Here is a 26,341-nt window from a genome sequence, read left to right on the forward strand (position 1 = left end):
GGCAACTGCAAAAAGGAAAATAGATTATTATTAGGAGGAATGGTCTCATTGTATGCAACGTTGCGAAGAACAGATCTCAGAATAGAATTCAATTTTGCGCGCCATATAAATGAACAGTGATAAAATATGGTAATTCCGTATCTAAGATAGCTGTACACAAGTGCGTGAACAATGACTTTCCGGACAGAAAACGGGAACAGGTATCTAGAGTTATACAGAAGACAGGATACTGAACGTAGCTTTTTGCTAATACCTGTAAAATGAGTGTTCCATGTCATATGAGAATCAAACATGATGCCTAAATATTTTAAATTAGTTGCGAATTCTAATGGTATGCATTTACAGTTTATACAATTAGAGTTGGGAACAAAAAATGGCACATGACGATCAATTTTTTTATGGGGATTATGAAAGCAAACTAGTTTTGTCTTTTGCCTATTAATTCCAATTCCGTTACTTGTACACCAATCCATTACAGACGTGGCATCTGCTTGAAGGTTATAAACGCATGTATTAAATGATGCATGAGTTGATAGAAGGACAGTGTCGTCGGCGTACTGGAATATGCGGCATTTTGATACGTATAGGTTAAATAAAAGTGGAGACAAAACAGACCCCTGGGGAACACCCGATTTTCACATTATTTTTGTACTGGAATAGTCACCTATGCGCACCACCTGAGAGCGATTGCTAAAATAACTAGACAATAACTTTATAAATGGGCCCCTGAAGCCAATTCTTTCTAGCTTATCAAGAAGTAATGTGTGAATAACGGAATCGAAAGCCTTACTTGCATCTAAAAAAAGAGCACATACGAATTCATTATTATCAAAAGCTGAATAGATAGCGTCCGTAAATTCTTCTAGTAGTGAAATAGTGCTTTTTCCCTGGATGAAACCAAACTGTGCTTGTGACAGAACATTATTTTTATTCAGGAAATTGGTCATCCTTACGAGCAGGTGTTTTTCAATTATTTGACTGATTGCAGGAAGAATGGAAATCGGTCTGTAGTTCTCTACTTTGCTATGAGAACCACTCTTATAGAGCGGCTTAACCACAGCCACTTTTAAATCGCCGGGAATAACGCAATGATCCATATACCCATTAATAATGAAGAGAAGGACGGATTCAAGCACAGAAAAATTACGTTGAATATCATGGGTGGAGATACCGTCTATACCAGGTGGTTTCTTAGGTCTAAAGCTAAATAAGATGCTGTGCAAGTCTGCTGCAGTAACCGGTGGCAAGAATGCCGATCGTACAGTATTAGGAACAGCGCTAGACGCATCTGAGCAAAAGGCTGAAGATGTGAAGACACTATAGAAAAAGAGTAATTAAATTCTTTAACGGCTGACGCAAGGTTGCTGAAATGTTTTGCGAATACTTCTTCTAAAGGTTGATTGGTGTTTCGTCCGAATACTTCATTAATAGCTGACTATGTCTTTTTGCGGGAGTGTTTGCTTTCATAAAAGGTCTTGGTGTAATACTGACGCCTTGCCGACCGAATCATGGCGTTTACCCTGTTCCGGAGCGATCTGTACATATCCCTAAGGTGTGTATTGTTTGGGCAACGCTTACAACGTGACCAAAGGGCATCTTTTTCTTGAATAGCCGTCAGTATACCGCACGTTAGCCATGGAATTTTGGGGTTGCGTTTTTTCACGGTGATTGTTTTATGGGCGGTAATTTTTAAAGAACGGATTGCATCAACAAAATGCGTATAAGCGGTGGACTTCGGGACATTACGTAAAAATTTGGTCCAGTCATAATTGGCCACAAGACTGTCAAATTTAGCGATATCAAGGATGTTTACGCGTTGAAGGTTAGGGCGGGATCTAAAGGGAACTTGAAACGCAAGATGACAGCCTACAATATAATGATCGGCCAGTTTAATACTACCGCTACCGCTACCGCTGAAATACTACCGCTGAAACAGTGCTAGCCAGTGGGGCTCTTACATTCACATGGTCAAGGCAAGATGACACCATTTTGCTTCCAATGTATTCCTCTCGCGTGTAGCCACTAATTGTTGGACTGACTCCCCATTTTGACAGAATGTTAAGGTACTCGCAAACCACTGGCCTTGATGGCTATAGAGTGTCAATATTGATGTCCCCAATCAGACAAAGTAGACTATTTGGTGATAACGAGTGAAGAAGATCATTTAATTCTGTTAAAAATAAATTTGCATTTTCTGAAGGAGGCCTGTAAATAAAAACTAGGCTGATATCGGCATCAGGCACTACAATCTTTAGCGCAACACACTCGGCAGAGATGAATTTTGTGGCGAACGATAAAACTTTGAACCTTTCATGCACAAACACCATGATGCCACCTCCTCTCCCTATCTGTCGTGTGAAAGAATAGCTGGAATATTGCTTAAGCGGAAACAGGGGAACCAAATCGGCATGGATGTTGATTTCCGTTAGGACGATTACATCTAGTATGTGGTCAGTGTTATGGAAAAGAGCAAGAAACTCGTTCTAGTGACGACGAATGCTACGAAAGTTCATGTGTGCAGCCGAAAAAACTCTGTCCCCTTGAAGCGATAAGCTGCAGAAGGCAGCTAAATCATTGCATTCGTGAAAGACAGTGTTCATGCATTGCCGAACAAGCCTATCAAGGCCGGCAAAACCATTGATACGTATTAGAGGTGTGCCTTCTGATCTCCTGACAAAAATTTCGCCATTTCTTGACCACACAAATTTGTACTCCATTTCTTTTCCCTTCTGTCGCGCAGCCCAAAACAACTGTTTGTTAAAGCCCGTTAGATTGTCGCAGAAAAACAAGGGAGGGATATCTTTGCTTTCAACTAGGGACCGTAATTTCGCACGTGAACTCATCCATTTCTCTTTTAAAATTCTACTTACAAACCTATAACCAGCACGACAGGTGCCCGTTCACGCTTCCCTGGCATTCGATGGATGGCTTCCACATCAGAATCATCAAAAGGCACTTCCAGCTTTTGTGCCAAGTCACCAATTAGTGAAAAAAGTACTTCCCTAGGTTTCTGCGGTAAACCGTGAATTTCCAAATTCGGCAACCTGCTGTACTGCTCTACCTCATTCGCCTCCTTTCGCAGTTGTCCAATTTCTTCTGACTGTTTAGAGGCAACAGAGCGCAGTGTTGCTACTTCTGTCTCCGATTTTTCAATGGTGACCTGGCGCTTTGCGTCCGAGGCGCGCACCTCTTCATACCCTTCCGACAGGAAAGCAATGGAAGATTCGACGTTCTGCACCGATTTGTGAAGTGCATCCACCGTAGTTCTCAGAACGAGAAGCTCGTCTACTTTTAGGACAAGGGAGCTGATGGCGTCTTTCAGCGGAAGTAAGGCTTCTATCTTTGCTGCTAATTCAGATACTGATGCCGAAACAGGCACTAATTCACCTTCCGTCGATGCCTGGTTGTCCGCTAGACAAGCACGGCATCGCCAACTGTCTCGCTTATCTGCTCCCTTGCCCCACATGACACTCTCAGCGACGCCAGCACATTTTTTTCCAAAGTGAAAACCCTGTTGGCATTCTACGCAGGTTAGAAATTTGCCCTCAGCCGGCAGCAGTCTCCTACATAAACCACAGTTTGGTTCCATTGTCATCACACAAATCAGAAAGGCAGCAGTCGGCGGCAAGCATGAAACTATTGTGAAAAACAAAAACTGAATACTACACCTCACCTGCACCAAAGACAAGCGTAAGCGTGTGCCGAGCGCTTGCCGCCGACTGCGACGAAGCTGCCGCGCGGACGAGACTTTTTCCTCCTGGACGATGCAGATGCGCAGGCGCAGGCGTCCTGACTAGTGCGCCATCAGCTCAGCTACCGACGACAGAAGCTAGGCGAGGGCCTCCAGGATGGTTGAAGCACGTTCCGCCCACAACTCGGACAGATGCTCCCAGCAAGGGCTGCACCAAAGACAAACGTAAGCGTGTGCCGAGCGCTTGCCGCCGACTCTCTTGCCTTGCTGTTGGCCATTGCATAGGTAAACAGTTGTATGTGGTGTGCATTGTTCAGAACGTATTTTTGGCGCATACGCTTCTCTGTTCTCGCCTGCTTACGGGATGGATCCATCTGACTGGGAATGGGCGCTATGGCGAGATGTATATGAAAACACTAAGTTCTGGTGGTAGTTGTACTGTTGGGGTAGCGTCTATGGAACTCAGTATGGCTCTGTCTGCTGCGGTAGAAGATAGCCGTAGTTCTTGTCGGGGCCTGCGCAAAGAGATGAGTTCCGGAAGTGTATTGTAGCTGCTTGTCTCTCCGAGAAACTGCGTGTTTGAGTTGATCGGAACGCCAAGTGCCAGTTTGGTGGTTCCTAGAATGAGCGTGTTCAATTGTGCGGTTTTGTTCTTGTGGAGGTTAGTGTACGGAGTATGGTACCGCAAGCGAGGCATGAGTAGCGCATTTCTTAGTTGCAGCATGTCCTCTTCTTAAAGGCCTTTATGCCGGTTAGATATGCGCCACATCATCCGTAATACTTCCCACCCCTGTCTTCGGAGGTGCTGTATGGTGACTGCGGCACCCCCCTCGGAGGCCTGGAATTTTGAGTTGTGTGGGTTTTGGTATTATGATTTCTGCTATATGTATGGAAATGGGCGGTGGTTTCCACCTGTTGCAGCAGAAAAGCAGTAGGTCGATCTTTTGAGGCAAGCATTCAAGCCCGGTGCTTTGTTCTGCACTGTGTACCGCTTGAATCGCTGTCTGCAGGCTGTCGAGGCCTGGTGATCCGGATTGTAATGCCGTCAGCATAGATGGTATGTTTCATAACAAGGGTTGGTTGTAGAGCTTTATTTATTTGTAGCATGGCCAAACTGAATAGTGTAGGGGGTGTATTACTAATCCTTGTGGCATGCCTTTTTAGGGATGTGGATTTTTCATCAGATTAGGGCTCTTCGACCTTAGTACAAACGTGTGGTCACGAATAAAGTCTCTCACATAGTTGTAGATTCTACTTCCACAATTTTATGAGGCCAGTTTCTGAAGAATGGAGTCATGGGAAACGTAATCGAGGACCTTGTGGGGGTCAATGGCTTGCATGATTTTAAGTTTGGCACTACTAGGACCCTTGCTGATGTCTTCGGGTAGTTGTAAAAGTGCGTCTTCTGTAGATAGGTGATTTCTATATCCAATAATATTATACGGAAGATGAGTCTTTTCAAGGTTTGCCTTAAGCCTGTCCAGTATGATGTGCTCCTTAGTCTTACCGATACATGAGCTAAGGGATATAGCTCGCAGGTTAGTAATGGCGGTCGGTTTGCCGGGTTGAGGTACGAAAATGATCAGCCTAGTTCCGTTTTTGAGGAGGTTTACCGTTTTCTCAAACGGTGTTCATGTATTCAAAAGTCACCGCCCCTTCCAGTCCGTGAAGATGGTCGAACAGCGAAGCTGTGTTAGTTCTTCATTCCGACGCCGCCGATTATTTTCCGCGTCTTGGACGCGCAGCTAGGCGTCAGCCTCTCGGCGCTGCGGTGGAGCTTCGGCTTCTCGAGCGCGCAGCTTGGGGTCGGTCTCCCGGTGCTGCCGTTTAAACTCGGTATCTTGGCGCGCAGCTCGGGGTCAGCCCAACGACGACTCGCCCGTTCACGAGCCAGCTCTAGCTGACGCTCGCGTTATACGCACCTTCTTCCTCAGGAGCACGCACTACTCGTGATCTTCCCATAGTTGTAGCTGAGATGGAATTTGCGGAACCACTAATTCAACGCTCTGTACATTGGGCGCAAGGCCCACCACTAGAGATGACGCGCTGCAATCGTTTTGACGGTTGATTGGATTGGCTTGCAAGAAGTGCCGGTAGCCACGCGCTTCTAGTATCGCATTTCATACCCTGGGCACTATTCGTTGGCCGCAAACCGCCAGCACAAAATTTTTCTTTCGCGGAAAGGTGGAATCAATCGTCGATAAGTTCGTTGCCAATCTGGCTCGATCGCTGAAAATGCACCGCGTGACAGCCGTATGAGATTCGCATATAATATAGGAGGAGGGAGGAGGAAATACAGAGAGAAGGCAGGGATGTTAACCAGAAATGCGTCTGGTTGGCTACCCTACTCTGAGGGACGGGAAAGAGGGAATAAAAAGATAGAAACGGGGATGGAATGGGGAGGAAAGCCGCGGTGAGCTCGCGCATGCACGCGGAAGGCCTGAGCGAGTCAAAGGCGTTCACATATAGGGCAGTCGCCCTCAAGAAAGACAAAAGTGCCTTCACAGCTTTGTGGGCCGATGAGCGATGGGGACGGTCTTCAAGCAGCACCTGCACAGACAACAGTCGATGGTCAAGTCGTCACAATGCGTTAGATAATGTTTGTCTTTCCGACTGAAATCGATGACAATGGCACAATAAATGTTCGAGGCTCTCTTCCATGCAGCAGACGTTGCATGCATCACTGTCGGTCATTCCGATCAAAGCAGTGTACGCCTTCGTGAAAGGTACTCCCAACCACAGCCGGTATAGAAGCGATGCCTCACGTCGGTGAAGCCCGGGTGGAGGTCGGAGTTGTAGCAAAAGGGTCAATTCGTACAACCTGGTGCGCCTTATATTTGGGGTGTTCCACTCTGTTAAAGAGAGCTTGCGTGCCAGGTGACGGAGCTGCCTTGCAGCGTTTGTCCTGCAAAGAGGAATGGGAACGCTGAGTTGTCCTTGATGTGACTTTGTCTGCTTGATCATTTCCACTGATCCCGCGTTGGCCAGGTAGCCACGGGAAAATAATTTCATGGCCTTTCTGTTTGACGTCGTGATGAAGTTTGACGATTTCGTATGTTAGATGATCGTGAGCTCCACGTCTGAGAATTGACTGCATGGTGTGTAAAGCCGGTCTCTAGTCAGAAAGCACGGCCCATGTACCAGGATTCTCTGTGTCAATGAATTCAAGCGCACTGCGCAGAGCCGTGAGTTTTGCAGCCGTGGACGTCGTGACATGTGACGTCTTGAATCGCAGTGTTACGCCTCGCGTCGGTAAAACACAGCACCCCCAGAACTGGTCGATGTGGTCGATCCGTGAGTATAGATGTGTACGTGGCTACTGTATTTCTCGTACAACAGGAGTAAGCTCAATTGTTTTAGTCCAAGCGGTGGTAGATCTGACGTTTTCTTAGTCCTGGAGTTCTGAGGTGTACTTCAGGACGGCACAAACACCTTGGAGGAAACACCGACCTGGGCGTAGGCGTGTATCCCAATGTAAGCGAGATGGCATTCTCACAGGGGGAAATGGATCACTCCAAGCCTTTTCCCGGGAAAGGGCTTAGAGTGATGGAACTCAACAGGGGCCCCTGTTGAGTTATTCTTTTCCTGCCCCGCTAGGTCATGTGGCTCCTTTTCAGCGAAGTCTGACAACAACGGTACTGGGTCCGTCCGCATAAACAGCTTTGCTGTAAAAGGAATTCATGGTATCTGTCAGGTAGGTTGCGTAACTACGTCCCTGTAACAGCATCAGGACCTAAGGCCTTGTTTGGCTTTATCGCCGCTAGGGTCCTTATGAGATCTGCCATCACTAGCGAACCTTTCAGGAAGTCATCCGCCGGTCCCTCACCATCATAATCCTCGTAGAGGGAATTTTCTGGTGGGGAGATATATATATGTCCCTGAGATCCTTGTAGAGTGTGATCTGCAGATATTTGTCGGGGAGTTTTTTAAATTTGTTTCTGTTTCCATTTTGGTTTGTGTGGGGTCGACGAGTGTATTCTGACGAGATTCCACGTAAAGAATAGCTTCCTCAAGAGTAAATATAACTAGGATGATTATGCCCCTCCGGACATTGACGATCAAAATGGTTGTCAGCCAAATTACTATACACTTTTGATCCTGTCTCATTTTTAGTGTGATGCAGGGTGTTGCTTTGCATGACGATTTCCCATACCGCCGCGCAAGTTTTATTGTAGCGAATGGGCTAAACGTGTCCACCCGTTTAAAAAAATGACAACCATTCGACTCTGTGACGATGGAATGGAAGCGAAAGCTGACGACAGTCAAAGATCTCAAACGAAAAGCAAAGTGCTTTCGCTGGCATTCCATCATCACAGAGTGGAATGGTTCTCATTTTTTTTGCATTGCGAGTCTGGCGTCGTGTGTCGTTCGGATGTGCCCGGGCTTGCGATTGTCCTTTTCGTTCAGCATCGCGGGAACATTCTTCGTCGGTGGTCGTTTCGCGCCGGTGCCGTTTACATTCTTGTTGCTGTCCCTTCCAGCGCTCCTCGTACGCATGTTGTTCTTTGGGTGTACGAACTATACGTGTCCGCCCCAGCGATAACGCAGCTGTTTTTAGCGCCGATACATCTCCTGCTTATATACTGCGATATCTTTGACGTCGTGCTATTTTTCACGGCGAGCGTTCTAATCTGTTCCGCGTTTGGACATCTGCGCCGCCGCACTGCACCCCTATGGGTTTGTTAGAAATCGCGAAGTCCGTTTCTCTTGCCGGACGCCGAAAAGCTACATTCTTACCCTTGTGCCTGTGACCTCTTTGGGTCCCGCGTGGGACAAGGGTAGTTCAAGGGCGCGTTACAGGTCCCCGGGCCCACAGGGGTATGCGCCATTGAGCTTGGACCCTTTCTGCACTATTACCAGGATCGGCCCACAGGATGATTTTTTATGTTGAGGGACGCCCAAAAAAACTACGGAAGGTTAGTCACATACAGCTTTCGCCGTAAAATTTCGCGAATGGTTTCGATATCACAAAAACTGGCGGCTCATCCACCCTTTGGACATGATTGGCGACGTTAATGCGATTAGCAATCTATCTGATGATGGGTGTGTAATTGGTGATACGTTTTATATACATCACCATGATTATTATGAAGAGCGGCATATGCGCAGTCACACATTCCAAGTTGGCGTCAAAGAGCTTCACTGAAGAGCGGCACATGCCCAGTCACCCAAGTTAGCGTGAGAGATGTTAACTGAAGGGTGGTACACACCCAGTGGAACATACACAGTGGCTCAAGCTGGCATGGAAGAGGTTCGTTGAAGTGCGGCACATTACCAGTGGCGCATACCCAGTGACCCAAGTTGGCATCAAAGGGGTTCACTGAAGTGCGGCACATATCCAGTTTCTTATTGATTGATCGAAAACTTTATTATTCCACCGAGCTGGGGTGCCCGCCTCTTAATCTACACGTAGGTAGGGGGGGGGGGAGGATGAAGCAGTCCCCGCGCGTTGAGGACGGTGAGTCTTCACGGCCTCAACGGCCAGGCGGATTGCTCGACGCTGGTCGCCTTCAGCCTCGCTCTGGAGCAAGGCCTTCCAGGCTTCTCTACTGGCTTCTCTACCCTGGGGAGCCAGCACACTCCCATATTATATGGTCTAGCGTACCTTTTTGCTTACGAATTTTGCAGAGGGCGTCGTTATAGTCCCTCGTCTGTGTTAAGTAGATCCAATGTGGTGATGTATAATTGTTTCCCTGGAGGCGTCGCCCATTGCGAGCGTCCTCCAGAGAGAGAGACCGATGCAGAGGCGGAAAGATTCTTCTTTCGGCTTTGTAATGATCGACAATTTCCCTGTACGTGATCATACTATCTTTTATACCTGGAACTGGCTGCTCTAGAGTTGCCCGGTGGTAGAGTGCTCGGGCGAGCTCGTGAGCGGCTTCGTTGCCTGGGACTTCTTCATGGGCCGGTACCCAAATAAAAGTTATGTCCCTCCTGGGAGGGTTTTTGAGTAGAATGTGGAGGGCTTCTTCCGAGATTCTCCCTTTGTTAAAATTTCGGATATCTAATTTGTTATCGCATAATATTACTCCCGTTTTTGTACCCGCACAAGCGAGTGCTACTGCAACCTCCTCGGCTGTACAGGCGTCCCTCGTGCATGTGGAGCACGCTATCTTAACGCACCCGTCGCCATCAACCACCGTCGATACCGCAGCTCACGCGGTATCGACTCACAAGTTCACGCGAAAAAGGTTCATTGAAGAGCGGGTGTCACATACCCAGGGGCTCAAGTTGACATGAAAGAGGTTCCTTGAAGGGCGGCACATATCGTGTTTCACATACCCAGTGACCTAAGTTAAGATCAAAGAGGATCATTGAGGGGCGGCACATAGACTGACCCTAGTGGGCGTGAAAGAGGTTCACTAAGAGCGGGACATCCAGTAGCGCAAACACAGTGACACAAGTTGGTGTGAAAGAGGTTCATTAAAGAGCAGCACATGCCCAGTGTAGCATTGACTGATGCAAGTTGGTCCAAGAGTTGGTTTTGAACTCCGTTCCCAGAGCACAGCAGCCCGATGCTCAGGTCATTTGACGAAGTAGGCGGGAAAACGGTTGGACGTGGACAGACAGACAATCCGACCGAAAACTGGATGAAATTCCCAAAAATGCTAATCGGATTGAAAACGTCGCAGTTTCCCCAGAAAGGCGAAGCATCGATAACTATAGCGAATTATTACAGTTATAGGAGGGATAATACTATCAGCCGTATGAAATCACCAATAATCGCTTACTAACAAAATTAATAAGCATGGAGCAACGTGCGAACAGGTAAACATCTCACTCGATGAGTGCGGACACTAGCTGTCACGCTGGCGTGAGGAAGAGTGACAGAAGCAGCGAGTAAATCGACCTTCGTGCTACCTCTCGCTTCAGCGCGAACGAAGCGGCATAAACACAGCGCACAGGAAGCTATCAGCTCTCGGCGCACCTAGATTCTGTGTCGATCGCCGATCGCTTTCAAGATAGGGCCGCGCTGAGCCGCTCCATACGCAGCCGCCGCATTTAACTGACGATTTAGTAGTAAATGCGAGAGAAACTTCCAATGCCAACGCATTAAAAAAAAAGAACTACCATTGTGTACGCCGGGCTACGACGCAAGGTCGCATCTGGCCGAAGGCCCTGTAAGCTATTCGCGACGGTATAAAGTGTAACGCCGTGCAATCGAGGGCACGGAAAAGAGTATGAAGTTATTGCGTACGATAAAGTTCAGCGCTTACTGCACCTGTAAAAGAGCAACTTTCCGGAAAAACCTTAGACGGCGCCTTGGAACCTCCCATCAGAGGGACCTAAATAAGGTAAGGGTTTTCAAAAGAGTGTGCGCAGAACTGAAGATGCAGTGCAACGATCAAATCTTTTATCTTGAAATTCGCCGCAAACCGCACTTTTTGGTTTCCTTAGGTGAAGAGTCGTTCTTGTTGGGCGACTGCAGTGCTCGGCCTAGTACTCCTCGCCGTCGTCAGCGCCCTCGTTTGAGTCCATGCCAACCTCCTCGTAGTCCTTCTCGAGGGCGGCCATGTCCTCACGGGCCTCTGAGAACTCGCCCTCTTCCATGCCTTCGCCCACGTACCAGTGGACGAAGGCGCGCTTGGCGTACATGAGGTCGAACTTGTGGTCCAGTCGCGCCCAAGCCTCGGCGATGGCGGTCGTGTTGGACAACATGCAGACGGCACGCGGAACCTTGGCCAGGTCTCCGCCGGGCACCACGGTAGGCGGCTGGTAGTTGATGCCCACCTTGAATCCTGTGGGACACCAGTCCACAAACTGGATGGTGCGCTTCGTCTTGATGGCCGCGATGGCAGCGTTGACATCCTTAGGCACCACATCGCCTCTGTACAGCATACAGCAGGCCATGTACTTGCCGTGGCGCGGATCGCACTTGACCATCTGGTTGGCCGGCTCAAAACATGCGTTGGTGATCTCGGCCACGGTAAGCTGCTCATGGTAGGCCTTCTCGGAGGAGATGACGGGAGCATATGTCACCAGCGGGAAGTGGATCCTGCGTTCAGAAAGGTAAGCGAATTGTATCAGTATGCTGCTGAAAAGAAAAATCAACGGGTAAAGGGGGAGGGGCGAACATGATACGGATTTTGGCTAAACGTTCCCAGAAACTGGTGTCGCCTGCCACGGCGACATCTCACGCTACAAATTCGACAGCATCAGTATGATGAAATGCATCGTACTGTAGGGAATGTCCCATTGTACGCACAATATACTACGATGTATACGCGTTAAAGTGTGGAGTAGTACCTGAAATCTAAGATGCCAGTAATTTTAGTACAGACATGGCAAAGAAAGTAAAGAAACGGTGTAACAAACCTAGGATAAGGTACCAAGTTGGTCTGGAACTCGGTCAAGTCGACGTTGAGCGCACCATCAAAGCGGAGGGAAGCGGTAATGGAGGAGACGATCTGACTAATGAGCCGGTTCAGGTTCGTGTACGTGGGACGGTCGATATCCAAATTGCGCCGGCAGATGTCGTAGATGGCCTCGTTGTCAACCATGAAGGCGCAGTCGGAGTGCTCCAGGGTCGTGTGCGTGGTCAAGATGGAGTTGTACGGTTCAACAACAGCAGTCGAAACCTGCGCATGTTGCCACGTTAGAAATGCTTCTACAAGGGCAGCAGATGTGTACAAAGCGCAAAATGAAGCATCAAACAATCATTTGCTGCTGTTATAAGTAAACATGCCATTCAACGCGCAATATAAGGGCGCAATATATATTGGAGAAATATGGGAGAAATATGGGAGAGGCCTTTGCCCTGCAGTGGGCGTAACCAGGCTGATGATGATGATGATAAGGGCTCCTACCCGATTCACAACGGACACAGCGCAATACACCCTGACAAGAAAGGAAGACAGCTTTACTTGACTGCGTTCGATGTATTCGTTGACCCCAAGGAGAAGACATTTGCGCCTTCAATTGACAAGGCTTTCCTTGGCTCCTATTGTGCAGATTTTGGAAAGTTACCTACATGTTCCCAAATGTGTAACGCTTTAGCGACGGCTTTCTGCCCGATTATGCGCACATATTAGTCGGATAACAGATAGTGGACGAAAATGCACACTTGGCTAACTTGTTAATGTACAGGTGATTGAGAGTGCAAACAAATTCAGCATTTGACGCTCCTTGGTGTTTCCATAATACTGATCACCTTTGGTGACCAGACACCATTTAGCAAAGGCTGTTAAAGCACGCGCAAATGCACACCTGGGGCGCTGGGTAGATGGAAAACTCGAGCTTGGACTTCTTCCCGTAGTCGACCGAAAGGCGCTCCATGAGCAGCGACGTGAATCCGGAGCCAGTGCCGCCGCCAAAGCTGTGGAACACGAGGAAGCCCTGTAGACCCGTGCACTGGTCGGCCAGCTTCCGGATGCGGTCAAGCACTAGGTCGACGATCTCCTTGCCGATGGTGTAATGGCCACGCGCGTAGTTGTTGGCAGCGTCCTCCTTGCCAGAGATTAACTGCTCTGGGTGGTAGAGCTGCCTGTAGGCGCCAGAGCGCACCTCGTCAACGACGGTCGGCTCGAGATCGACGAATACGGCTCGCGGTACATGACGGCCGGCGCCGGTTTCGGCGAAAAAAGTGTTGAAAGAATCGTCGATCCCGCCCGACACCTTGTCGCTGGGCATCTGGCCATCCTGCTGGATGCCATGCTCCAGGCAGTAGAGTTCCCAGCAGGCGTTGCCAATCTGCACGCCGGCCTGGCCAATGTGGACACTGATGCACTCCCTCTGCGAAATAAATACAATAGCAAACACTAAGAGGCAGAATGAGCGGGAGCAAGAAAAATCATATTGACTTAATGAACTTGTCTGCATGGTTTCAATGACGTCCAGGATGACGATTAGCCTATGGGAAAGTGTCGTATATATGAGTATATAATGGTTTACCGTATTTATCAACATATTTTTCGAAAATGTGGCCCAAAATGAGGTATCGACCTATAGTTGCGAACAAAGCTAGAATAAGTACCAAGCTAATGGAGTTCCTCCGCCACGCCCGACGAAAAGCCAGTCTGGAGATTATCCAGGCTGACTTTAAGATATGCTGCATGTCCAACGCACTCGACGGCACCAAGGACCACGTCATTTGGGGTGGCGAGGATGCCTGCAAAGCATCCGAAGAAGTCTACTACTTCTCTCGAAGTTCTTACGAAGATGCAGCTTGTGGCATCGAATGTCGAGATTTAGTACGTGAGCTGAGATGTCGGTAAACCTATATATAAATTACTATTTTTATTTCTCGGCGAGTTCAATACACAGGGGTCGATTTATATTCGTGTTTGACCTATCTTCGAGTAAATGCGGTAGTACTTCGCAGGTCAACGATACAGGTCATGTGTCATAGGAAATCAGCGTTTATGTACTAACAGAATGAACGATTTGAGCGATTAATTCTTGCGCCTTAGCCGTGTCCATACAGAGAAAGAACACGAAGACAGAAAAGTAAAAAAAAATAATATAGGCAAGTTAATAGCGTGACGGCGTGCGACTGCGGCGAGCCGTAACACTTCATGCCTAGACTGAATTAACTTTGCAGCCTACGCCCTGTCACGACTGTTGGCGATAGGCAAAGCCAAGCGTTTAGTGCTGTTATTATGGGTAGAGAAGTTGCACACACATCTGTATGCGATCGTGCGGAGGCGTAAGAAGGCAAGAACCTAATATGGGAGCGCACGCTTTCTTCGTTCGCAGAGGGCCAAGTACGTAAAACCGGTAAAGGTGCGTGCCGTGCTTGCTCCACGACCTTCACCTATAAAAGCGCTTACACATAAGCGGCAGCATCCAAAGCAGAATGAGCGAAAATGGATAATGACGAACGGTATCCTATAAGATATCATATACTGTCCAAATGACCACAGCGACTTCCGAAAGTCTGCAAGGCTGCGCGGCTCGGTGCCAGTTCGTTCTTATCCAGACTCATTCATTCCGGTACGATGTACCATCCCGTGCAGTGATCGCAAGGTGTTTTAGACTTACGCGTATACAGAAACCAGACGTCGTCTTTGCTTCGTGTGGACGAAATGCTGTCAATCACGGCGACTCACGCTCTGTTCTGCGCTCCGACCAAAAATCAGCTGAAGCAAGGAACTGTCACGGAGTTTGCTTGCCGGACACCATGTATAGGGGGTGTGCACCGAGCTCGCTACGCGACGCGGCGACGGCATGGCCAGAGAGAGAGAGAGAAAGCAAGGGTAGGGAAGGCAGGGAGGTCAACCAGAACAGCATCCGGTTTGCTACCCTACACTGGGGGTGGGGGAAAGGGGAATAGAAAGAGGAAGAAAGGGAGAGAGTCAGCACTGAGTACATGTGGGAGGGACAGCTTACACAATGACACTATAAGCGGACGGCATGGCCAGTGCAGCCGCGCCACATTGCCGGTCGTGTCATTCGCGCAGCGTCGGAGAAACGCCGGAGATCTGTATTGCGTGAACTGCTGACGCCCATCGTTGAAGCCGCTGGCTGATACATCACTGGCTGATACATAAGCACGCACGCTGTATGCGCGTGGGGCTCCTGCTACGGCAAGCCCCCACGGCCCGTGGGTGCTTGTTTGTTTAGCAGGAATTCTGGGCTGGCGGTGGTATGGCGAATTGTGCTGCGTTTGGCTGCACGAGCTACACTATAAAGAAACCCGGTGATCATAATGTGGCCCAGATGGGGTTCTTGTCGATACTGAAGGTGATCAAGCATCAGTGCTGGAAGATCGCAGCGCGGAGAAGGGTGGAGTAGTTCACGGACCACATTGTGATACACTGCAAAATCTGCAGTAAACACGCCGTTTTTTGGTGAATCAATGCAAACGCTACTTTGCAGGACGTAAGTGGGCGCAGCACACAGTCGGCAGTTATGTTTGAAAGTTAAGTACTAAACGCCAGAGTTAACTCTCTACGGAACACAGCGCGGCGTCTTGTGCTAATTTGAGATGTACGTACAAGAACCCCGTTTAAAACAGCCGCCGCAAGAAAGTCTAACGCAGCGCTATAGACGCGAGGCAGTACAGCCAAACATCGTGCTGAACCTCACATTAGTTAGAGCGAGTCAATACAGGCGCTCTTCATTTTTTTCCATAGCGTAATTTTTCTTGTTCATTAAACCCACTTGTGTACATGACGAACAACGCACAAATCACGAACGAGAACAAGGAGGCGCTCTGTAAGGACGGCACGTGTGTTTCAAGTGAAATAACTTTATTGGAGGTCCGGCGAGGTCGCACGCATGTTTTGGCAGCAGCGTACAAGCGAACGCACGAAATCGCGACCGGCAATATGGCGGCAACCGTGGACGACGCTAGCGCTCGTCACGGATGACGTGAAGTCCGTATCACTGTAAAATAATTTACACCCTCAAAAGTGAAAAAGGGTGTAAGTATGTCTAACTCACACCCTGAGGGTGTCTGTTATACAAACCACACCGTAATGGTGGGAGTTATAGACACATTTACACCCTTTTTCGCTTTTATGGGTGTACATTATTTTACAGTGTATACCCATTATAGTTCCCCTTAAAATATTTGTGCATTAGATCGAAGGGAGTTTGATCTAAAGGTACGCAAGGTGTGGCGCATGCGAATGTTACACTTCGCAAACATTTTTGGAAAGCGAAACATGGTAGAGAACAACCTGTACTCTTGAATGAAAGCTGTGGTTTGGCTGACAACGAAAGGCCGCCTCCGCTAATCTGCCATATATCGTAGATCGCGGATTGCAGTGTCACCTAAGAAGCACTGCTAGATGTGCTTCGTGGAGAAAATGCTGCTAGAGTATTCCGCGCGATGCGAGAGAGCTGCACGCTCTTTTTTTTTTTCTAGATGGAACTCTTTCGACCATTAAAAAAAAAAAACGAAAGAAAAAAAGAAACTCCTCGTGCGCTGCGAAATTCGAGCGCTTTACAGATAACAAAAGTAAGAAGAGTTTCTGGCTCAATTCCGACTCGCTTATTCATCAGCAGCGGCAGCACGCCGTTCCGCCAACTACGTAGTAAAATACGCTTGTTCTTTTTACGAATAAGCAGGATTCAGTGTGCGCTGCAGCGTGCGCACGCTTAGTGATTTGTACGGCTCTGACAGAGATAGAAACCTTGCAGATTCAGGATTTTCGCTCGAAAGACAAGCTGGGCACTCGTAGTGAGGGTGAGATGCGCACTCATACTACGACTCCCGTCACACAGGCAATAGAAAGATAAACATGCGGAAATACCACTACTCGATATGGAGATAAGGAGACCACCACTCGGAACGGCAACGATAACCGCGGAAGGGTTACAGCACATTGCCGATGTAATGGTTGAACATCAGCACTGCGCACCTACGCGCACTGCAGTAGACGCGCTTATCTTTTACGCACACGCGGCGTGTGGTCAAAGGCCGTACAGGTAACGGTGGCGAAGCCGCAATTTCACTCCCAAATATGGAAGCTAATGCCCGGCAAAGCGAGTTAGCTTTCGCAGGCGTTTTCGATCAGTGCAAAACGTAACCTGCCCTCCAGAAAACAGCTCCATTGACGCAAAAGTACAAAGAGAGCTAGAGAGAAATGCATGCGTGGGCTGCGGATTGCGTTGCAGCCGGCTACTGAATTGAGAAAGCAGAGGGACAGCCTCACAGGACTATATAGGTGGGCGAGACGGTCCCTTTCCTTCTCGTTGAAACTAGAGATTGCTCCGGCGTTCGGCATCACACGATCCTCGCATCTTGCGGCTGTGCCAAGTTCCCCCGAAAAGGAAACCATGGCTCAGGCACAGAATGGCAGCTGTTGCTGCCCATCCCGGACACGAATGTGCACTAGCGGTAGGAAGGAGCGTTGTTAGAAAATTCCACCATGTCTGCCCGGGGGCTTGTGCCCTCGGACCCTAGTTTCTCTGGACTAAAATAAAGTTCTTGCCATGCCATGCCATGTCTGCCTCCTTCCGCGGCAGAGAAATAAATCAGCGGTATAGGGCTGGAAGCGGATAAAAAAAAAAATCGGGAAGTGAGCCACGCTTCCGCCCCGTATTGCAAAGAAAAGAGACAGCGGAAATTTCGCGCGCCACATGCACAGAGATCCGCACCCCACCCCCTACGGCGATCCCGGCGCCTCCAGGGGGGCAGGGATCGCGCGCGCCGCAGCGAGGACTCACCATGTCTGGTGGAAGAACGGTTCCTCTTACTCCGCACTGAACTACAACGCGCTCGCAGCGGACGGAAGGACGTAAGTGGCGCGCCGCGCCGCCGACGCTCCCCTTTATAGACGCGGCGGCCCACGGTCACGTGGAGGGGCGCCGCAAACCGGCTCCCTTTTGCCCAAGAAGGAGCGATAAGGCCGCGTCGGCGGCGCGCCCGGCAGCGTGCATCTGCCGGGTTGCCTCAATGAGAGCCCCGGGTTCAGACAGCAGCGGAGCGAAAAATAGCATTGCCCGAGACGGGGCAAAAGATGAACTGTTGCGAACTTGGCTGCGCTGTGCGACAGGAACCGAATTATGGTTCGTTACCCAAACCTTTGTTCTATAGTGTATTGTGTAAAAAGAAACAAAAATTATTTGGGCTGCGCTTATAAGAATGAATAGACAAAAAAATTGGAACAAATCGAATGGAATCAACGTTTATTCAAGCGACGTGCCTATGTTTGCGATCGCATTTCTTTAACAAATATGCGCCGTTTTCCGATACGAGGTGACACATACGTCTAAGAATTTTTATGATAAGCAGCAATAAAGCAGGTGAAGCTTTATTTTGCCGACTGTCCCCTCAGCAAGGAAAGGTCGCAAGGAGAACAAGAGAGGAACTTTAATGAAAGAAAGGTGGACAGATCGACTATTGTAGCCTGCTACTACACACGGCTTGCAAGGTTAATTGCTACAACTGTCACGGAGCCAAGCTGTTAACTGCATTCGCGCAACATCGGACTAACCGACCAACATAGAGCAGCAGCTAGCTAGGGTGAGTGAAGCAACCTGAGAGAGAGAGAAAAAAAAGACGAATACTCCAGTGTGTCTTTGATTACATTAACTGAATTACTGCGAACAGAATTTGTGTGACACCATTTTTCATATATTTATTTATTTATTTATTTATTTATTTATTTATTCATTTTTAATGGATTGGAAACGTTGGCAATAAGCAAAACATATTGCCGGCTTCTCCACAACGCTAAATTGTTAAAAAATGAAGGATAATTGGTTGATTGCTGAAGTGAAATATTTCGACTATAAAGTAGTTCGCAGCCGAATGTGGGCAGCCACCTCCAAGCAAAAAAAAAAAAAAAGGTGCGCGGAGGAGGGTGAAAGGAATTTAATATATTGCACATTCCTCATACTCTGACTATAGAACACAGAGTTCTAGTGGTGTTCACCGGCATTTATTTTCTCAGACATTTCGCAGATAGTCAGTCTAAGGAATTGCTTGAAGCTATTAATATTTACTGTCGAAGCTACTCATAGCTACCACGCTCGTGCAAGGTACCAACTGAAGAAAGTATATATGATGAGATACTAAATGCTACACAAAAATATTTACTCAGTAGAGTACCGAATACCCAAATTTTTGAAAGTAACCGTGACAGTGCAAACGATAAGGAGAAAAGTACTTCGTTACTTTCAAGATACTTTCAAAAATACAAAACATTGCACAAACAAAACAAAGTGCTGTATCACTGAAGCGATTTATTTTTGTTAAATAACGCAAAGAGCCAAATTAAAAAAAATAATTTTGATCAGCCTCGGAAATAGCTGCTTTTCAAAATTCTGTAGACATCCTTCCCCTCTTCTTAGTGAAGGTATCGCCGCCGACACTGAAAAAACCGCTGTATGGATGGGGTCAACTGCACAACAGCGTTGTGCCTGAGAAAAATCTATGAAATAACGATCTCAAAATTATGTCAATAATTATGTCAAGTATTGGTCCCCGTTGTCATACTCAATGTGAGTACGCGGTTATCGCGCAGCTGCAGTTTCACTGTCGTCCGCCAGTGAGTTGTGGAAGTGAGAAAAAAAAATTAACGCGTATCCCATGCACTGTGGGAATCTGTGGGCACGATGCTTCTCGAAGGCTTCCAAAACACACTCAATATACCGAGACGCCGTTGGTCTCGTGGCGCAGTATAGAATTACAAGGGCGCGGTAACCTATGAACTTGACGAGCAAGTTGTTTCCACTAGTGCGCATGTGCGCAGTCTCTCTCTCTATCGCACCTTCCCTCTCCCCTTGCCTTTTCTTTATATTTCCTAGCGTGAATAAACCCGGCGTTCTTCGGCTGGTACGACTGTCTCGTTCACTACGGGAGGGGAGTTTCCTCCGCCCGCCAACTTCGCAACAAAGGGGATTTGTGATAAGTACGAAACATAACGCTTCGACTAGAAGGGAAACTTACGCGAGGTGGGTGCTGGTAATTCATGTTTGGAGAGTAACAGTGCTAAACCTACAAGGACTTAGGCAAAGAACACAGCACCGTGTTGTGTTTTTCTTTGCTGTGACAGCGCTGTGACATTCCAATAACGCTTCGAGTTTAACGCGCCTGTATGCGCTTTGCAAAGACATGATCTGTAGACCATGTGCAGAAATGATGCTCTGCATGTTCGAGGAAGGTTGTTTTTTTTCAACAAAAATCTTCAGTCCGCACAACAGAACAAGTTATTGTTCATTAAAGCCATTGCGAAGGCACATATTAATTAAATTGTTGGGCTTTACGAGCCAAAATCGCTGTCCGATTATGCGGCACGCCGTAGTGGGGGACTCTAGAAATTTTGACCACCTGAGGTTCTTTAACGTGCACCTAAATCTAAGAATACGGGTATTTTCGCGTTTCGCCCGCATCAAGATGCGGCTGCCGGGGCCAGGATTCGATCCCGCGACCTCGTGCTCAGCAGCCCAACACCATAGCCACTAAGCAACCACGGCTGCTGCAGGAGGCACATCTCGTGGGCTGGTAGGAGAACCGGCACACAAAGTCGCAACCTTTGATTACACAGTCTGCGGGATCGGCCCAGTTCACTGTTACACTATCTCCGGAATAGGCACACTTTACTCTGCGAGACACGACGACGACACGCCAAATTCTGGCGTGGCCTACAAAGAAAGCTGCGCTTGTAAAGACGCCTTGTTCTACCTATTCTTCTTCATTTTTTTTTACAGCGAAGCTGTATGCCTCCCCCGTCCAAGGAAATTTTCGTGTCGTCGTTGTAAGCAAAAAAAAAAAAAAAACTGCCAATACGTGGGCCGATCCCGGAGAGAGTGAAATGCCGAGCCGACCCGCGGCGGACGTGAAGCAGGCGTTAAGCACTCCCGATACGTGGGCCGATCCCGAAGATAGTAGCACCTCCGCCGAGCCGACCCGTGGTGGAGCTGCAGTTCGCCATTATGGGGCCCAGATACACAGATCCGCTGGTCATTCTTCGTTACAGAGTGGAAGGGCATTGAGTTTTTTTCTCTAGCGGTTGGCCATCGCTATAGCTTGGGGCGATAAAATGCTGCCGCGCCGAATGTTTGTGCGCCAATTTCATGAAAGTCCAGAGAACGGCGTACAGGGGCGCTACGAGCGCCGCTCGCGTGACGTCAGGGCACGGATTCGCGCCTGTCTTATGCTACAGTTCGGGTGGTGTCCAAGCGCCTTCTGCAGTGTTTCCGATTGTTAAGCTCTCGTTTCCTGTGCTTCTATACTTATGATGGTCGTCTCAAATATATTTTTACGACGCCTTCGTTTGAGAAAATTTATTCAAGGAGGTTATTTCCTAGACGGCAATATATTTTTCAAAGGTAATACTACAGTGCCAGCCGAAGGAGGTCCGACCAGCCCACTGCGAGTTTTCATGCGCGGATCTACACTTTGCAGCGGTAGCTCACGTGAATAATAAAAGAATAAGCGCAATAACATATCACATAAGAATCCACTTAGGATACCATATCTGCCGGGGTACAACAAGCAGTCACAACCGCTGGCTGTATATGACTTCTACAACATTTACCTTGATTTTAACCCGCTAAGACATGTTGGCTCACAACGAGTAGTTCATGGTGTAATATCGAATTTTTTTATTTCTTCGCAGAAACGCTCGGAGGTGACACGAGGACTTAACTAACGCTGCAGTTTGGATTCCAACAGCACTACTTACTTCTTTAACTGCTTCTCAAAATTAGGCCGTTCCTTACTGATTACATTTAGGTGGCGGTAATTTGAAGTATAGATAATTGAGGCCTACAGCTGTTTGTAGCATACGGAAATGAATGTACCAAAGTTCATTCCTTTTTCCGTGCTACACGATCAACTGACTTCAACAATTTACTGGTGCGTGTTGTTTGAGGAACAGACATCATGAAGCTGTTTGGCGAACTGACACAGGCTGCTCGGCCTAAATATTTGAGTGAAATACGCTTTTTGGACCGCGATGCTGCAGCGAGAAAGAAACCAAAGCCTTATTTATTAGTAATATGGGACATATTTAAGATATCAATATTCCCCGGTGGAAGTAAAAAATCAAGTTAATTCATGTGATTATTGGGGTGTCTTCCTTATGAGGCCGATGTGCGAGGTTCTCTTTGATGTACTGACGAAGCGCCTAGTTCTCAGTTTGTATACGTGATTAAACAACGCAGGTTCGAGACATGGTGAGGCTGAAGGCGTTTGAATTTTCTTTTTCAAGGCAGCCTAAGCTGCGCTGTAGTGCCTCGAGTATACTTTAGCCATTGTATTTGAAGCTGTAAAGGACCATTTCATGTTTTCAATTCGAAGTTGCAATGAACTGATGGGTTTCGTGAACAATACGTGCCTCGCCGTAATGACAGTCGGTTGCTTCCGTTGCGTGAGGGGTGTACCATACTGTCGATAAAGGCTTCTGAGAGCCACTATACATATATAGGAAACATTTCATCGCTTGAAATTGATTGGCTGTCGACCTTAACCACGAAATTTTTGTTTCAGGCGATTCCTGTTATGGTATTTGGGAAGTATATACATACTATACACACGCACCGTCGTGTTAACAGCCATGAGCTGTGAGTTTTCTGGGTGCCTGTTTCGGAGAACGGTGAAAGTAGTAGCAAACTTTTTCATACAAAATGCGTGCCTAACTCTTCCTTTTACGCATTAAAAAAGTGGCCATATTTGACTAGAACAACTCACCACAGCAATAATAATCACGATGAAAGTTTCACTGGGCAGTGACCTTCTAACACGGATTTATAATGTTGACACCAAATACCAAGGTTTTTCTTCCACCTAAAACTAAATGTCTCTCACAGCTAAGCACAAAGGAAATGTCAGGTGTTCAGTGCAGCATCATGCATAACTTCGCGTGTTGAATTCGCAGACATTCTATTTACGCAAAATTTATGGACAGACACGGCGCATATATGCATCGCAAAACCAGTAGACCGCTTCATAGCTTGCGTTATCCAAGCCGCAAGTTTTCTCGACTCACGCGGTTTTCAAGAAAAAAAAAAGACTGCGGTTCAGGCATGACGGCAGAAAGAAGCTGACGTATCCTTCAATAAGCACGACTCGAGCCACCCATAATTACCCCAACCATGCACGAAGGGAACGAGAGCGCGCAGCAGACGATCGTGCCGAAGCGAGCGGCGTCCTGGCCGTGACGTCACTCGGGAAAGGGCGCCACTCCAACTTCTCGCCGCTAGCAACGTTGGACAAGCGCCAGGGGCTTAGGTCGCGGTGACGGTCGTCGCACTGACAGTTTGAGAAATGCCACTAGACGTCATGAGCCACGTTCTTGACGAGGCAGTGCATTTCAGCACGTGCCGGTCAACTCCGGTTCAAGTACCTTGAAAAGTATCTTAAGTAAGAGTACAAAATACCACCAGAAAGTAGTTATGTTACCGTAGTAAATACTGTTTTGCAAAAGTATTTGTGAAATACCAAAATATACTCGCAAACGTATTTAAAATACCGTATATAAGGTACTACGTACAACTCTGCAATTTACTGATATTTACGGTCTTTATTATTGATATTTACTAATGCATCTCCTCAACAGAGCGTTTATTACTTTACTATTCTCACACCTTCGACAGCAGAATGACAATGAAGTTATCTGCTGAGTCACAGTTTCAGAGTTCAGAGAGGTTCAGTTGACGACACAGCTGGCACCACACAGTGCTGCTTGCTGTGTCAGATGTGCGGAGAGCGACGTCTGTGGTCTCTTCATACGATGCCTCTTGAAAGAATATCGTCGACCCGTCGTATAGGACACGTAGTCCATAATGGTCGAATATAGAATCGAACAGCCTTTCCATGGCATCACAATTAGTTGCTCCTCAGAGTGCGATTGACGTTGAAATTGCCACACGCGGTTGTTCGCAAGGGCATTGAATCTAACAGCTGTATAAATGCGGGAGTTACAACTTGCTCCTTGGGCTCCCTGTAGACACTTCAATCGTTGGAAGCCCTTCTAAACTGCACCTTGCAGTATTCGTGAGTTATTTTATCTTGCCCGTATTTGGGAAGTTCAATGGCCGAAGATTCCACTAGACAACAAGTGTCATCCTTATATACGAGCAGAAAAGATTCCGCGACTTGGTTTATTTTATGGGCGAGACGAATTACAGACAACATAGACAGGAGTCTAAAACAAGGAAGAACACGAGCTTGAAATGTACCTAATAATGTAAATTTTGGTCGTTGCACGAGCCTGCGAAAGCTTCCCATAGCTTTTTTTATTTTTGCCATTTGCATTTTTCTGTAACACAAGGACCTTTTCAAAGATATTATTCGTAGGAACCTGAACTGGTTGCTGTGATACCTGGCTCGGCTAAATCGACTCCATGTCTAGAAGTGCTAGAACATCTAGAAATGAAGCTCCTGGTAAAAAAAAATATTTTTGGACTGCGCATCGTTTGCTTCGTGGCTACAAACAAAATACTTGAATATGTTTTCATATATGTAATGGTTGTACTCATGTCATGGATATTATACATGACGTCGTCGTCCAGCAGTACAATAGTAAGAATTTATATTGTAGCTTTCGCAGATGGCCCTGAATAGTGGCAGTAATTATGAGATGTGCATCAAAGAATTCGCTTGGTAAGAGTCATATAGCGAGCCTGTAACTAAAGCCATAGCGCATTAAGTGGCTGCATCGAGAGAAATTGGCCACCGAAGTTTCTTTCGGGCAATATGCCTATATTGAATGCGCTGTGTTAATGAGCGCTCAATTTCACCATGACAGGGAAAGCTGTCGGCGCGCAAGACCTGGTGCCTGCTCAGACACCTGATCGACTCGTTGAGCAGCAAGACCGCAACCAACCGCAACCTCACCAAAGTTCTGAACGCTTACGATGGCAACGGCCAAAGGCTCATTGAAGACCTCAAGGCGATCTACCTCAAGACGGAGAGAGGGCGATTTCCGATACTGGAGGAGTACGGGGGACCAGAAAATCCGGCATTGGATGAACCGTTCACCATCCCGGAGTTATTAACAGCCATAGACGAGAGTAATAAGACGAGCGCACCCGGAACGGATGCCATTACATACAAGCTGCTCAATAACATGAGTGATGCGGCGGCACGCGGGCTCCTGGGTCACCTCAACAGAACCTGGGAAAGCTCGAAGTTGCCCGCAGAATGGAAAGAGGCCGAGGTACGGTTCATACCTAAACCCGGCAAACCTGTCACCGTCGAGAACATGCACCCTATCTCGCTCACGTCCTGTGTGGGCAAGGTCATGGAACGCATGGTTCTCAGAAGACTTCAAGCACACCTGGACGAGACAAATCAGATGCCGGCGACCATGTATGGATTCCGCCAGCACCTGAGCACCCAAGACGTCCTGATCCAATTACACGAACTAGTGATTAAAAGAGCAACGAGGCACGCACCCAGGGGTATACTGGCTTTGGACCTCAAAGGGGCATTCGACAACGTGTCCCACGCCAGCGTGCTCGAGAACCTGCGCAAGACGGGGTGTGGCCGCAAGACCTACGGCTATATTAAAGATTTCCTAACCAATAGAACAGCAACTATCCGGATAGGAAATGAACGGTGGAGCTCGGAGACAAGGGTACCCCACAGGGGGTACGTCTGTCCTGTCGCCTCTGCTTTTCAACCTAGCACTCCTGCCCCTACCCGACCTACTCAATAAGATCGAGGGCGTGGACCACGCGTTCTATGCCGACGATATAACGGTGTGGACGAACCGCGCGGGGTCGGATGCCTGGGCGGAAGAATCCCTGCAGAGAGCGGCAACGACCGTCCACGAGTATGCCACGACCTGCGGCCTGCGCTGCGCTCCACAGAAATCGGAGCTGCTCATGGTACAGCCCGGAAGACCAAAGAAAGAGCCGCCGCCGAACATAATCATCACCATCGATGGCACAGAGATCAAACCAACGCAGCAGATCCGGATACTGGGCCTGCTGTTGCGCAGCGACGGCAAGGCACACGCAGCCGTCAACAAAATCAAGGCCACATCCGAGCAAGTCCTGAGCATGATTCGGAGAGTCACCAACCGGAACAGAGGAATCAAAGAAGAAGACGCACTGCGCCTGGTGCAGGCATTCGTCGTGTCACGCGTAACGTACTCCGTCCCGTACCTCCAGCTTGCGAAGGTGAACCGCGAGACGCTGAACACGACGATAAGGAAAGCAGCCAAACTCGTCATGGGCATCCCAGTCTACTCGTCAACGCAGAAGCTGCTGGAAATGGGTGCCCACAACACGGTGGAAGAGCTGGTG

The 26,341-nt window shown here is 48.0% G+C and overlaps 2 protein-coding genes across 3 annotated transcripts in view; one reads left to right on the forward strand and one right to left on the reverse strand.

The window, feature by feature from the left end:
* The first annotated feature begins 3,289 nt into the window (after positions 1–3,289).
* The window catches only part of LOC135905250 (uncharacterized), a 138,010-nt gene continuing 114,958 nt past the window's right edge, over positions 3,290–26,341 (forward strand). The window contains exon 1 of one of the 2 annotated variants that reach the window (XM_065436266.2): positions 3,290–3,916. The gene's annotated coding sequence lies outside the window, so the exon portion shown is untranslated. Of the gene's footprint in view, positions 3,977–26,341 lie in introns of both variants that reach the window. The other variant, XM_070532650.1, reaches the window with a different exon arrangement.
* On the reverse strand, positions 11,024–17,947 carry LOC135905679 (tubulin alpha-1C chain). Its single transcript, XM_065436645.1, has 4 exons — positions 17,807–17,947; positions 12,899–13,423; positions 12,008–12,270; positions 11,024–11,687 (listed from the first exon to the last, which is right to left on the reverse strand). Exons 1-4 carry the CDS (start codon positions 17,807–17,809, stop codon positions 11,129–11,131), a joined length of 1,350 nt encoding a protein of 449 aa, XP_065292717.1. The 5' UTR covers positions 17,810–17,947; the 3' UTR covers positions 11,024–11,128.

The sequence above is a fragment of the Dermacentor albipictus genome, chromosome 1 (genome assembly GCF_038994185.2).
Source record: "Dermacentor albipictus isolate Rhodes 1998 colony chromosome 1, USDA_Dalb.pri_finalv2, whole genome shotgun sequence".
NCBI lineage: Eukaryota > Metazoa > Arthropoda > Arachnida > Ixodida > Ixodidae > Dermacentor > Dermacentor albipictus.

What these genes read in the sequence shown, in the direction of transcription:
- LOC135905679 (XM_065436645.1), bottom strand. An exon ending in CCATCTACCCAGCGCCCCAG is followed by an intron (nt 12,271 to 12,898) that starts GTGTGCATTTGC and finishes CAACATGCGCAG; the next exon opens with GTTTCGACTGCTGTTGTTGA. An exon ending in AACTTGGTACCTTATCCTAG is followed by an intron (nt 11,688 to 12,007) that starts GTTTGTTACACC and finishes TTCTGAACGCAG; the next exon opens with GATCCACTTCCCGCTGGTGA.